The sequence below is a fragment of the Hylaeus anthracinus genome, unplaced genomic scaffold (genome assembly GCF_026225885.1).
Source record: "Hylaeus anthracinus isolate JK02 unplaced genomic scaffold, UHH_iyHylAnth1.0_haploid 12001, whole genome shotgun sequence".
Lineage (NCBI taxonomy): Eukaryota > Metazoa > Arthropoda > Insecta > Hymenoptera > Colletidae > Hylaeus > Hylaeus anthracinus.
In genome coordinates, this window is record NW_026534348.1 from 3,001,476 (window position 1) to 3,015,587 (window position 14,112).

At 32.6% G+C, this 14,112-nt stretch overlaps 4 protein-coding genes across 5 annotated transcripts; 2 read left to right on the top strand and 2 right to left on the bottom strand.

Moving 5' to 3' along the window:
• Nucleotides 1-123: 123 nt before the first annotated feature.
• On the bottom strand, nucleotides 124-3,891 carry LOC128890652 (ceramide transfer protein). Of its 2 annotated transcripts, XM_054149317.1 has the most exons (9): nucleotides 3,521-3,891; nucleotides 3,189-3,445; nucleotides 2,975-3,094; nucleotides 2,649-2,886; nucleotides 2,216-2,499; nucleotides 1,678-1,845; nucleotides 1,164-1,592; nucleotides 959-1,091; nucleotides 124-862 (listed from the first exon to the last, which is right to left on the bottom strand). In XM_054149317.1, exons 2-9 carry the CDS (start codon nucleotides 3,408-3,410, stop codon nucleotides 735-737), a joined length of 1,722 nt encoding a protein of 573 aa, XP_054005292.1. In that variant the 5' UTR covers nucleotides 3,411-3,445; nucleotides 3,521-3,891; the 3' UTR covers nucleotides 124-734. The 2 variants fall into 2 exon arrangements, with proteins under 2 accessions (XP_054005292.1, XP_054005291.1); XM_054149316.1 differs by having other exon boundaries at nucleotides 3,189-3,891.
• A 178-nt stretch (nucleotides 3,892-4,069) lies between these two features.
• On the top strand, nucleotides 4,070-11,391 carry LOC128890645 (nuclear pore membrane glycoprotein 210). Its single transcript, XM_054149302.1, has 11 exons — nucleotides 4,070-4,293; nucleotides 4,538-4,809; nucleotides 4,882-8,591; nucleotides 8,680-9,015; nucleotides 9,097-9,315; nucleotides 9,387-9,642; nucleotides 9,718-9,959; nucleotides 10,034-10,183; nucleotides 10,247-10,373; nucleotides 10,448-10,504; nucleotides 10,591-11,391. Exons 1-11 carry the CDS (start codon nucleotides 4,145-4,147, stop codon nucleotides 10,776-10,778), a joined length of 5,706 nt encoding a protein of 1,901 aa, XP_054005277.1. The 5' UTR covers nucleotides 4,070-4,144; the 3' UTR covers nucleotides 10,779-11,391.
• Nucleotides 11,392-11,448: 57 nt separating this feature from the next.
• On the bottom strand, nucleotides 11,449-12,816 carry LOC128890666 (translocon-associated protein subunit beta). The gene is made up of 4 exons (XM_054149341.1): nucleotides 12,669-12,816; nucleotides 12,152-12,296; nucleotides 11,762-12,076; nucleotides 11,449-11,685 (listed from the first exon to the last, which is right to left on the bottom strand). The coding sequence occupies exons 2-4, from the start codon at nucleotides 12,293-12,295 to the stop codon at nucleotides 11,569-11,571; spliced, it is 576 nt and encodes a 191-aa protein (XP_054005316.1). The 5' UTR covers nucleotide 12,296; nucleotides 12,669-12,816; the 3' UTR covers nucleotides 11,449-11,568.
• Nucleotides 12,817-12,846: 30 nt separating this feature from the next.
• LOC128890668 (BLOC-1-related complex subunit 8 homolog) lies at nucleotides 12,847-13,959 on the top strand. Its single transcript, XM_054149344.1, has 3 exons — nucleotides 12,847-12,992; nucleotides 13,086-13,188; nucleotides 13,318-13,959. Exons 2-3 carry the CDS (start codon nucleotides 13,134-13,136, stop codon nucleotides 13,773-13,775), a joined length of 513 nt encoding a protein of 170 aa, XP_054005319.1. The 5' UTR covers nucleotides 12,847-12,992; nucleotides 13,086-13,133; the 3' UTR covers nucleotides 13,776-13,959.
• Nucleotides 13,960-14,112: the final 153 nt, after the last annotated feature.

Genomic DNA, 14,112 nt, shown 5'->3' on the forward strand with positions numbered 1-14,112 from the left:
ATTATAGGATTTTAAATCAAAATATGTAAATACTATGTGATAACAGAAATATACATTTTCAATAATGTACAGTAACTATTCAATAATGACAAAGAATTGGATTAAAGCAAAAGGTACAATGCAATTATGACAAATCTACAACAGTCTTTATTATGTTTCTTCATTTGACCTTTATATTGTGTATCAATATACACGTTATATATAAATAAAAATAACAATATAATTTTATTATACAGTTTCGTATTTAATTGGATATATAATGTAACAATAGATAAATGTGTATGTATTCGATTTGTTAAGATCTGTACAAGTGGCTTGCGACAGCATTCTGTATAACAATAAAATAACAAGCTGTTGTTTAAAGACGTAAATATAATTTTTAAACAGTGCTTTAGCGGGTTTGGTTGAAATTACAGTTTATCTTGGAGTTTCCTTACGCTTTAATAAATCACTTTCAATGTAACAGTTTGCATCCTGTTCCACTAAGAGAGATACGCGCGCACGCGTGTGTGTGTGCGTGCATGTACACACATATTGATCACGTTAAGGAAATAAAAAAAAAGTATATAAAAAACACTTTCATTTATATCGGAAGTAGTTTTTGTTTCCAAATTTCTATACTGTGTAAATTCTGATTTTCTTCTTTGATATATTACACCATTGAAAGCGCGAAGACACTTTGATGTAGTAAATAAGGAATTGGATGGAAAATATGGAATTTGTATAAATTACACTTAATATGTAAGTGGTTTATCCTTACATTGATCAATACAAAAGCTAGTGAAACGTTTAAGGAACTTTGGATACTCCCTTTTATAAACAGCACGTAAAACAGATGCTGGAGCCCATCCACCTGGATTAACTATAATTGACAGATAAGACATTACATGCGTATTATATTAAAATGGACTTCCGCGTGTACTAAATTCTAAAAGAAATAATCAAATGTAATACGAACCAACAGAACAGTAAGTTATTTTGCACGTAATATTTTCTCTTTTTATTTCTTCTTCATCTTTCGGAGGATCGATAAAAGTTTGACATACAAGACATACGGTTAGATAAACTCTTACACATTTTCCAGTGTTTGGCTGGAAATAAATATTCCGATGTAGATCAATTTTTAATGAGATTAAAAATGTTTAACTTTTAGTCAAGCTTACAGGATAATCAGGGTGTTCTGTGCTGTGATTACAGACTATCCACAAGTCGTGTGCATCTGGATCTTGATCGTCGGACACTCTACGCATATGAGACCAGAACAATGCATCTCTTTGACTTGCTGGCCAAATTCGTTTATGTGTTTGTAGAAATATCAAAGTATCTTTAGAAATATTTTCAACCACGGTCATGTCTTCGAGTGTTGCTTCCCATCCGCTTCTGTATTCAGGACTAAAGAATATGTCACAAACTTCATGACCGGTAACTCCTTTCACAACATGACAGGCTTTTAAAGGGTCTACCACTAAGCCATCCGCTTCTTCTTCGCGTCTGTACATTCGCATGTCACCATCTTCGGCAAATAATTGCCAACCACCAGCTCCTACTCCAAGACGTGCATAATGCAACTGTTGCATCGTTATTCTTTCGATCTGTAAAAGCGTTTAATACACAAATAAAACGAAAGATATTGAATTACTACATAACGATGTCCTATCTTAAAACCGAAATAGTTACCTCTGGCCAAAGTCTGTGCTTAGATGCTGACATAGTAGCGGTCGATACAATTGAAACTGATTTTTGTTTCAAACGATCTCTCAGTTGATTTTCTTCATCAATCTTATCTAATCCAGTCTCTACCGCATCATAGAACTCTTCGTCGCAGAGCGCGCTATGCGGACCTTCCTTGAAAATTAAAATTTTTGTTCAATTACACAATTTCAAATTTACTGGATATGTAGATGTGTGAATAGAAAATTCCTCTGAATCAGTTAAATTCATTTACTCACTCTGGTTAGTATTATCTTGAAGTTAGATTTCTAAGCACAAAGTATGTGTGAAATATGAAAATGTCCTTGTTAATAAAATGCATTTGAACACATATGCAAAGCTGACGTTCAATATAAAATTTGAATATGTTTAAATAAAGAGGTGATTTGAAAGGCACAAAAGTATGTTATGTACAGAAATATTTTTGGTGCAATAACATAATATGTTATGTAATTTAGACTGTTCTATGTTACTAATTATTTTGTTACTAATTATGTAATCGAACCTCATAATCTGGACCTCCATGGATAAGAACCCTAGGTCTAGGAGAATCACCTTGATGCATTGCAACCTGATCTTTTATAGTTTTATAAAGTTCTTGCACTTTTCGTTTTTTCTCAACTTCTTTTTCCCATCTACGACGCCATGCATCTTCTCTTTGTACCATCAACTCAACACAATGTTGTAATGTTGCAAGTACACCTTCGCTTGTTGCTTTGAATGTTATTGCTTCTCCTTTGAAATCTACCGAGTGATCAGCTGGATCAAACATTTTCTCAACTTTATTTTCTGAAATAAATATCTTTTATTCAACATTTACAACTCTTAGTCAATTGAAAGGACATTTGTTTAAAATATCTGTAAATGTATGAAGATTATAAAACAGATGACTGTAAAATAAATGAGTATTGATAAACAAAAACTATTGTCTCACGTACCTTTCATGGAAATATTTTTAGCATTTTCAGCACAATTATCAAAATACTTCTGCAGAGTATCAATTTGCTTGACCAGAATATCTCTGAAGGTTTCAAGTTCTGCTAATTTTTCTTTTAATCCTCTAACACCACGTTTAGTGAAACTACCAGCGCTTGTAATAGATTGTGTATTCGACACAAGGGAAATGGCACTACCATGACGTTTGAGACTGTTTTCACTTCCATAACCAGATTCTGACTATTTAAAATAAACACAAATACTTCTATTTTGTACATATTCAAATGTATTAATATTCTTTTCAATCTAAAAAATAGAATTGTAATACCTTGTAAGATTTTAGAACATCTACCCAACGTTGTTTTTCTTCTGGAGAGTTTGCTCTTAAATACCATACTAGACAATCGTTCACTGATACATCAAACCTACATTCATCAAATTCATGTGCCTAACAAAACAGGTGGTAGAGTGATATCACGACTCTTTTTATAAAGCCAATAAATAAATGTATATAAAAGTAATTACTTCATATCAGTTCGTACCTTAATATTAGCTTTATACAGACTTATCGAACCACGACATCCAAATCCACTGTCCTGCTCAGATTTGTAATAAGATAAAGTACCATCTTTGAGAACAATAAATCTAGTTTGCCAGCCATGTATATAATTTGTCCATTTGGATAGTGTACCCTGAAGTTCTGGAACTACAACCCCGTCGGAACCTTCTTCGTCTACATCGTCACCGTCTATTTCTGCTTCCATACACTCGATATCTTCGTTGGTAAGTCGAACTGTTTCTGTTTCATCGGCCATTCTTACAAGTGAATCTCACGACTTTGATGTTGATTGCTTTTAAGATAAACTCAACATACCCGAGATACTGTATTTAAAGTTACCCTGACGCGGGCTGCCCTATCCGTAGCTGGTTACTCGATTAGCAGTTTAAAATTTGCAAAGTAATCGATCGGTAATCGTATTCGGACTACGTTTTAGAACATGTCGATCATTGATTATCATACACATAACCTTGTGCAAAATTTCTTATCGAATAAATGGGACTTCAACAGCTCGTAATTTTTTTAGCAAATAACAAGAATTAGTGACAGACAGATAGAAAATCAACAGTTTCTCACTCAAGCAGTATTCTCATGAATGTTGGGTGCGTTTAGAATCTTTGTTGATAGGTCACATTAAAGAACTTGTAAAACACTTTTTACATGCAAACCACATATAAATGTAATATTATACGTTACTATTCGTTATTATACGTTACTTGAATGAACAATAAAAGTGTAGCGCAAAATTATTTTTTCCTTACAGTAAAATCGAATACTTGTAGGCGCAATTCCAACATCGATTGCGAATATCGATAATCGTATCGAAATGCGTATGGTGGTTTGAAAGCTATTTAGAGACCGCCAACTTTATCAAGTCGTCACGATCGCGACGATACACGTGAGAAGTTTACGGTTGGATCGGCAGTATTCATTAAAATAATGATATTCGCTGTACTTTTGATTTTATTCAGTGTGGTGTCAAATGCTACCATACATAGATTAAACGTGCCTAGAGTTTTGTTGCCGGTATTCAATGACTTCGCTGTAAATTTTACACTCGAAGTTACCGATGGTGCTTGCTATCAATGGTAATCAGTGTTTCTCTGTTTACATTATTTCTATTTCATTATTGGTTCGTGTAAACATTGTATTTGCTTTAAAACATTCTTACTATTGTAATCGTAATCCTTCTAAATCAACTTTTTCTATAACCCCATTAATTTTAGTATTTCCAATATTTCTTTTCTAAATTGTTATGAGAAAATTAGGTTTAATGTATGATAATTGAAAATTTTCTTGAATAAGACATTACAATTTTGCTATTAACTATAGGTCAACGTCACGTTTGGATATAATTCAGTTGATTCCTATAAATGAAAATGTTGAACGGACTTGTTCCTCTGCAATTCTAATTCAAACTATAACAAGAGAATCTACTAGAAATACAGCGATAGTATTGGCAGAGGATGTCAATAATGGACAATTTTTACGATGTGATGTTATTGTTGATGCAATTTTTTCTTTAAATCTTGTCACAACTACGAGAGAATTATACATAGAAGAAGCACCAGAAGCATTTGAAGTACGAGCATACGATGAACAAGGTATACAACAACCTTTAAATTTTAAGTTTGTAATCAATAAATTTAATGAAACTATACGTTTAATTATTACAGGTAATGAATTTACAACACTTGCGGGAGTTGAATTTTTTTGGAGTATAGATAATGCTGATAAACGTATGCCAGATGGTAAAACATCAACTGATGTTCTGAGATTTATAACTTATCAAGAATCACATTATGAAACTCCTTCGACTGTTGCTGCTTTAGATGCAGTTGGCAAGACTGGGCATATTGTGCTATTAGAAGGAATAAAAACTGGCACAGCAAAGGTTTCTGTAAGATTACCTTATCCGGAATATAAACATGTACCGCCAATACAAGTAGAATTGATTGTAATAGCTAATTTAATTATCATTCCATCGGACATAACAGTAATGGCATACGATAGGTTTAAATATAAAATAATGCAAGCTCGTCAAGGTCGCTTAGAAGAAATAAATTTGCCGTCCAGCCAGTATTATTTAGAAGCTGAAATTCCAGACATACTAGAAATTGATAATGATCACGACTATGCGTATGCCAAATCATTAGGACGCACTAAAGTTCTTTTGCACGATAAAAATGTCCGTGACGAATATCCCGTTATTTTGCCATCTGCTATGGTCAATGTAAACGATGTAGCTTACATTACCCTTGCTGTTTTACCTAATAGAAATTGGGGTTTAATACTTGGTCACACTCATGAAATTATAGTTGAATTATATGATAATAAAGATCATAAATTCTATATTGGAGAAGGTGTAGAAGTGTCGATGAAGTTAGACGAACATTATTTTGAACCAAAATCAGTAACACAAAACGGTACTTACGTTGTCGGTGTGCCTATTACATGTGGAACAATGACCATTGAAGCTACTCTTTATGGTATAATCGATAAACATGGTAAAAAGATCCCGGTTGTATCAAGACCTGCTACCAGAGCTGAGCTTTTGATTCACACTCCAGTCACTATTCAGCCTAAAGTGTTGGCTGTCCCATGGGATTTTAAGGCGAAATCAAGATATGATATAGTGTTAAAAGCAAGTGGAGGAGATGGATCGTATGTATGGTTGAGTAGACATCCATCCATAGTAACAGTTTCTCAAAATGGCGGGATAAGAATCGTAAGTGCAGGTGCAACAGAAATAAGTGTGGCAATGACAAGAAATCAGTATAATAAAGATATAGCAAGGGTATACGTATTACCACCTTCAAAGCTAAAAGTAGTAGAGTACAGTATGGAGGTATCTGTAGGAGAACCAATTTATCTTCACATTGCATTATATGGGAAGTTAATCAATGGGTCAGACTCCAAAGAGATACCTTTCAACGATTGTAGAGATATCAGTTTTGAAACATACATACCTGATAGCAACTTTATGCAAAATGATAGCAAGGTTGTAGAACCCATTGGCATTGCGTGTGCCGTTATAACAATTACTAGTATGGATATTGGAACGTCCGAAGTAACAGTAGTATATAACGCTAATGGTCAATATTTAACTGATAACATCACTGTGTCAGCTTATGAGCCTTTAGTAGCTGTACATCCAAGTAGCAAAGAAAGTTTGTTAGCGGTGGGATCTTCGAGAAAAATCGTTTTCAAAGGTGGACCCCAACCACGGTCTAGTAAATCTCAAAGTTATTTACAAAATATTCAGGTATCCGACCCAAAAATTGCTGAGGTAATTGAACATGAAGATTTACCAAATGAATTATACAAACTATCGGTTTTCGAAGTAATGTGTAAGGCTCTTGGGGAAGTAGTTTTAACTTACACAATTTCAAATGTTCCTTTACTACCAAATTGCAAAAGTATGTACGCAATTGCAACGGTACGAATTATTTGTGGTAAACCCAGACATATTTATCTGAAACCTGAATATAAAGATAACAAAAATTGTCCTATGAGTCTTAATACCGAGAGAGTAATGGCACATAGCGATAAAGATTTAAAACTTCTTATTATAGTAAAAGACGAAGAAGGCAGAACTTTTGATAATATTACGAGCTTATACATTGAATGGAGCTTAAAACCCTCGTCTGTAGGTTTTGTTGCAACATCTCCCGGATGTAGGGAAGAAACGCTTACAGATATGAATGTAGTTTTACCAAAGAATTACTATCAAAATGTTATCTTCAAAAAACATTCTGGTGTTCTTACATTAACAGCTACTGTTACGGGTTATCAAAAATACATTCTGAGTAAATTGAAAATAATACCTGAATGGCCACCATTTGCCATTGAAACTGAAAGGAGAATCTATGAAACTCCACTTATAGAGGCTTCCGTGCAAATAGTTTTAGTTAATGATACCAGTATTAGTCCTAATAAATTGATGGTATTAAATGATCCTACCGCAAAATATTATTTACAAGTTAGTCAAGGTTCTGGCTATTACGAATTTGTGTTGAGTACGGATGACATTGCAGATGTTCGGTATATAGAGTCAACAAAAACAATTAGCATAACTCCCAAAACATCTGGAATACTTAACTTAGCTTTGGTGGATCTTTGTTTACCTTCAAAATCGGCTGAAGCCGTGATTGAAATACAGCAGCTTGCTGTTATAGAAATAGAAACGGTAAATAAAATCGAGAAAGGGAAATGCATAGTGGCTGCATTAAAACTTTACGATACAAACGGGCATATAATAAAATTGCCATCTTTGAACGTGTTAGAATTTAAAGCCGAAGTCAATAACGAATGTATAGAAGTTAAACAATTACCTTCTAGCGAACATGGCAATCCTCCTTATGATCAATTGTTGTATATGATATATGGCATGGCCGAAGGAGAATCTCAATTAACATTCGTAAGTAAGGGAGGTGATAAAGAAATACAGAGTGAATCAGCAACTATTCAAGTCTTTCTTCCTTTAAGAGTTTTTCCAAAGAATCTAACGATATTAGTAGGCACCGTCTATCAAGTGCAAACAATAGGAGGTCCGTCAAATGCAGAAATTGAATTTTCTACGAAAAATAATGATATTCTGAATATCGATCGTAGCGGTATATTCGAAGGAAAATCAGTTGGACAAACAAAAATAATTGTTAGAGCCATTGGTCTTAATGCCAGAGGTAGCAAAGTCATTTATTCCGAAGACTATACTGACATACATGTCCTGTATCTCGAAGGCATTAAAATTGTTGTTCCAACGAGTAGAATAAAAGTGGGTGCAACGTTCCCGCTTTGGGCGTTTGGTATTCCAGATTATTTAACTCCACTTATCATAGGATCTATGCAATTACCATTAATTTTTATGTGGTCATCTAGTGATTCTAATTTAATTACTTTGCATAATATGTACGAAGGTACTGGTATTAATATCAGATATCAAAACGAAGTTTCATTGAGAGCCAAAGCTATTGGGCCTGGACTAGCAACCATTTATTTAAATATTACAATGCCATGTAACATGTTAGCTGGCTTTAAAAGTGATGTAACTTACACTACCTTTGTAAAAGTTGAAATCTTCGAAGAATTGCGTTTGACGCATCCTGGATTACCTTCCAATGTACCAGTAATATTGATGTCCCCGAATTCTGTTTTGAAATTGCAAACAAATCGCGACAAACATGGTTCTACTACTTACAAAGTATTGTCAACTATCCATGGAAATGATTCAGAGGATACTCATGCTTTAACTCCAGCATCTAAAACAGTAACTATCGACAAAAATGGCATCATAAAAGCTGGCGAAAATCTTGGAAAAATAGTTATTTCTATTACAAATACGGAAGCATATAATATGAAACAATCAATTACTGTTATTGTTGAAGTAAGGACTCCGTATTTTTTTTTTTAAGTATAAATGTATTTGTGAATCATCAGGCGACATTTATTATTCTAATTATTTTTTATCATAGGTTAAACCTATTCATTATATGATGATATCTTTAAAATCGATTTTGCGAATTCGTAATGGCGAAGAATTAAACATGTTACCAAAGGGTATGGAATTGGACTATGCTCTTGAATATTACGATAATGTTGGAACAAAATTTCATGCTGCTGAAATTAATGCTAACACTATGTTGAATCGCGCTGACCTAGCATCATTTACGATAAGTGCTGTAAATGCAGTCACTGCAAAATTCATTGAAAATGGAGATCTCGTTGTAAAGGCATACAATGAAAGGTATCCTAACGGAATGTTTGATTACGTGCACATGATGATCGGTGACATTGTTTTCCCGACAAAGGTATTTTACATAATTGACGTATATTTTCATTCGATATAAAGGATAATATTACACATTGATTAATTTTATATTATTTTGTAGACAACATTGACAGTGGGGGATATAGTATGTTTCTCGATGCCGCTTCTTGCTTCTGATGGCGATCCAGGCTATTGGCAATCTTCAGCTCCAGAAGTATTAACAGTAGATCCTATTACAGGAATAGGACGAGCAAAAAATGTAGGATATGCAATTGTGAAACACAGCCTCGCAACTCATATGCAGGGTGAAATAGAAGTCAATATACAACCTATTGCAAAGGTATTATCCGTTTACTAATTTAATAGTCTTTAACATTTCATGAAATTATAAATGCCTTTTTCTGAATATAGATATCAATTGTTCCACTGAGGGGTCGAAATATTACTGGAACTGAAACGTTCAGCATTCCGCTTGTACTGAAGAGTAAAGACGAGCAAGTTAAAGAAAACAATGTACTATCTAGAGGTTTAGGTGGTTGTAGGACATTTACATCATTCACTTTAAATTCATTTCCCTACACGTGTAATATACAGTTTGTTTCATCTACCGCGTCAGTTGGAGTAAAAGACTTGTTTCTTGTTAAGCCACGATTTGATATTACAACAGGTTCATATTAATTTAATTTAAAAAATTATAAAGATGTTCGTTATTAATTTATTATTTACAATTATTTTATTACAGGCTTTTATTATTGTGATGTAATACCTATGGGTTCTCCGAATATAGTTTCCAGTACGTTAGAGAGTCGTATGCAAATAAATGCGCAAAACCGAGACATTGAAGCCGTACCTTTAGAAATAACGTATCTTCCACCTGTCTATATTGATGCTAAAGAAATTGTCTTTTTTAATACTCATTCTCAAGTCGTACCAACTGCAACACTTGAGATATATGGTCTGCCATCCGTATTAGATCATCTTACAGTGAGTTCAAATCTATGAAAGTATTGATTTGAATTAAATAAGGAACTATGTTATTTCACATTAACTACTTTTAGATCGATGTACCGGATGGAATAACTATAAGTGCCCGACAATATATTTCAAAATCTACAATGCAGTACAAATTACGTTTGATAAATAATCAGGAGGATATTCAAGGTCAAAAGGTTATCGTTGCAAACGATATTACAAAGCAAAATATATCTGTAAGTGAATATAAAAATAATTATTCAAATTATGTTTCATATTAATAATTTATATTTCTTTAGCTTTTCGTGCGCATAACAAAATATGAAAATTTCATACCACTATCTGGAATTCATTGGGTGGATTACATGTATTTCCACCGTTACACGTTTGGAACACTTGCTGTTCTTGTAATTACATGCTTTTACGGTAAACCTTTTTTTTTAATTCTTAATTACGTCTTTAACTTGCCGCATAAACATTTCGTTTGTTTTTTAACACAGTATGGAAGAACAAAATGGCAAATATCGATTTAAATGTTAAAAATAGGACCGTCTTTGGTATGTATACCATTATCGGAATAATGTAATCGATAGATTTTTACTTTTATAAGTAGCTAGTTAGATGACTTACACCTTTCTTGCAGCTGATAAATGTCCACCGCAGTTAAAAAAGACTAGTACTCCATGTTCAACTACCCTAAACAGTACAAATATGTCTACACCTCGGAGTCCCGTTACACCGATAAGACCATTCTCGGCATTCGACCCTGTTTACGGCGATCCTCGTGGTTTTTTCTCAGCAAGCAAGCGAAACAGATCACTGAATACCTAATAAATACGATAATAAAAAAGAAAGACGCATTCAATATAAAGATACACTGTACTTATTACGAAGCTATGACGTATTAACTAGATTTGTTTGTAAACAAATATTCGATTGTCAGAAACTGGTGCCTTACTGCCATAAACTCATTTTTATTAGGAGATTAATTAGTCTTAGAAGCTAAGGATTTTTATGTTTTTATATCGACGATATGAATCAATATTAATTTACGAACATACCACGTCATGTATATTTTGTAATATAAAATTTTAGGTTATATCATTTCATAATCGATAGAAAAATCCATGTAGAAGTTTCATACAGTTGATTATATTTATTTTATAAATTTGAGGTATATGGTTCCTAGTCATATAGCTGATAATTTACGTAATTAAAGTGATATTTAATTACTCGGTATACTATGCAAGGTTTATCTAATTTGTCTCGACAATGAAATAATTTTTAATATATTTTGTGACACTCGTTGATGCCATACACGTGTATCATTTCCATTTACTTACTAAGGAAGAAATAGTTAATATTGTTTAAGTATAAGATTACATAGACAGTAACATGTATTATAACTGTAAAAAATAAAGCGAGTTTTAATATTTTTTTGTAATTTATATACTTATATTTCACCTTAATAATGTATTTATCAGATTCAAAACAATGAATATAAATTCTTTATAAATAATGTTTATTATAAAATTAGATGTACATAATGGAACAGTCAAGTTTCTTATAACTGTATATGGAAAAACGCCTTCTTCAAATGACTCAGGACGAATTTGTATGGTTAATGTTTCTTTGATGTTTTAAGTAATTTTTCATATTTGCTTTTACTTGAGTACCATAATGCAAAAGGAATAGCTAACGAAGGTAATGTCATCACAGCGAATGCAGCCCAATCGACCTAAAGTAAAAATATTTAATACTTTATTCTTGTTCATAATAATAATTATATTTGTGAAATTTTTATATTTACTCACCACATGAGAAGAAAATTGTTTATCATAATCTCTAAATGATACAATAATTGCTTCACCAGGTTCACTGCTTACAGCGAATTGCATTCTAGGTGCATCTTCTTTACGTCTATATAAAACTTCTGCAGATGTGAAATTGAAATGTCCAGATATACGTGGTTTCACGACTACTGTATGAGTGACATTTGTGTGAGGTGGAACACGATCTATCCTTGCATTTATTTCTCCGCTCACATGTGTAAAATGATCAGGATGGAAAGAATTGTCTGTGATTTCAACTTCCAATGCAGCTGCATTACCTACATTGTGAACTGTGTACTACAAACAGATTATATGTTAAGACAAAGATGTTAAGCATAGGTTACAGTGATTACAAAGAACATTGTTAGTTACTTTGATTACAATATCCATATTTTCTACAAGGTACTTGTTAAGAATTTGTTTAGATACTAGTAGTTTTGCAGCTTCTTCCTCTTCCTCTGCATGTATGGTAAGAGCTAAAGCAGCAAAAGCTGCAAATACTATATGCCACTTCATGCTAAAATATTAAAATAATTATTCGTTAATACAATATTGTTCAAAGCTTGAATTATTTCTAAAGATGCCGATTACTTATTACTTGTAACTTATGCTATGATGATATCGATATAACTATTAAGAAATGAACAAATTTTTAAGCAATTAATTAATTTAATTTAGAAAACCTCTAAAATAATGTACATTTTATTCAAAAAAGAAGAGTAATCAATGATATTCGAGAAAGTCAAGTGCTATGTTTATCTTTTATTGAAACATTTCAAATAAAAACTAGTCTATTTTCGATAAATATTTTATATTACGTTAAATGTGCCTTCGTGATCAAGATAATAGTTTCAGTTAAAATTTTATTGAATAATTCGATGCTTTTTACCTTTTCGTATGACAGAACCGTGTCACTCACGGTAATGAAAAGATTACTCCATGGGAAGAGTTGGAAAGATACATTTGAGAGAAGTGCCAACAGCACATACTTTGCTGCCACGTTTCGATGAAGGAAAATACCGTCGCGTAAACGATTAACTTCCGGTAACGGGTATTCCGATAAAATGGCGGTGAAAACAAATCGATCTGTCGTTAAGTGTTTACATTATAAATTTCGTTAATTTGGATGGAAATATTTAACAAAATTGTGTACAATATTATGTATTGTAAATGTTAACAGAAGAATACAATTTACATGAAGTGTTTCAAGAATGTTCGTAACAGTAGCAAGAAATACTTTTCTATTTAATGAGAGTTATATGAAACTATTTTAAAATCTGACGCACTCGATGTATTTAATTCACAGTGTATAAACTCAATAATCAACATTGTTATTAGTATAATACGTTAGACAATGGCTGCTAAAATATATCAATCGGATCAGGAATTGGAAACAAAGGTCAAGAAAGGTTAGGATATTCACATTTAATATAGAGACGATATTGTACTTCTTAACTTCTTCAATATTTGCAGAATTTAACAAATGAGATTTCTGCAACCAGCGGTTTACTATTGATAACATGTTCTCATTCTTTTAGCAACCGAACGGATATCTGAAAATATGCACATAGTTGCAAACGAGCCGTCTCTTGCATTTTATAGACTCCAAGAACATGTGCGGAAAGCATTGCCTCCTATGGTGGAGAAACGGGTAGAAGTACTAGCATTGCAGCAGCAGCTTTTAGGTAGATGTTACGATGTAGAATATGCTGTTAGCGCTATTAAAACAATGCACGGTGCTGGAAAAAGTTTTGAGAACACTCTGGAATTTATAAAGAATGCAATATTCTTTAAACAACAATTAAAATACGAGGAACAACGCCGGCATAAAAAGGATGGAAACAGAGATTCTGTATACAAAAGATTATCCGCGCACATTCCCACGTTAGACCACTTACCAGATGAAATATCCGATGTAGTGAGAGAAACAGCTAACAGAGTAGAATCTATGATGAACCATGCCAGGCATTCCGCTGAAGTACAAAAAACAAATTGAAGTTTGAACAAGAAGTTGGTACCTCATACTTATATTAAAAATATAATAGCATTATAAAATATGGATGTTCTTATTATAGACTATAATAAGTTACAAATAATTTATCTTAATCAAAGAATTATGTAAATAAGTAGATTATATGAAATATTGATTAAATAAAACTGTTATTTTTATCTGGCTAACATTGACATATTTCATGTATTAATTCAATATTTTAATACTTTTTATTTAAATACATTCTTGCAGGTTTCATTTACTTAATGTGCCTATTGTTTGGTCATTTTATACAAACATTTTTATTTGTTTGTAATTAGTAGGAAAAGGCCACAATTGTGGA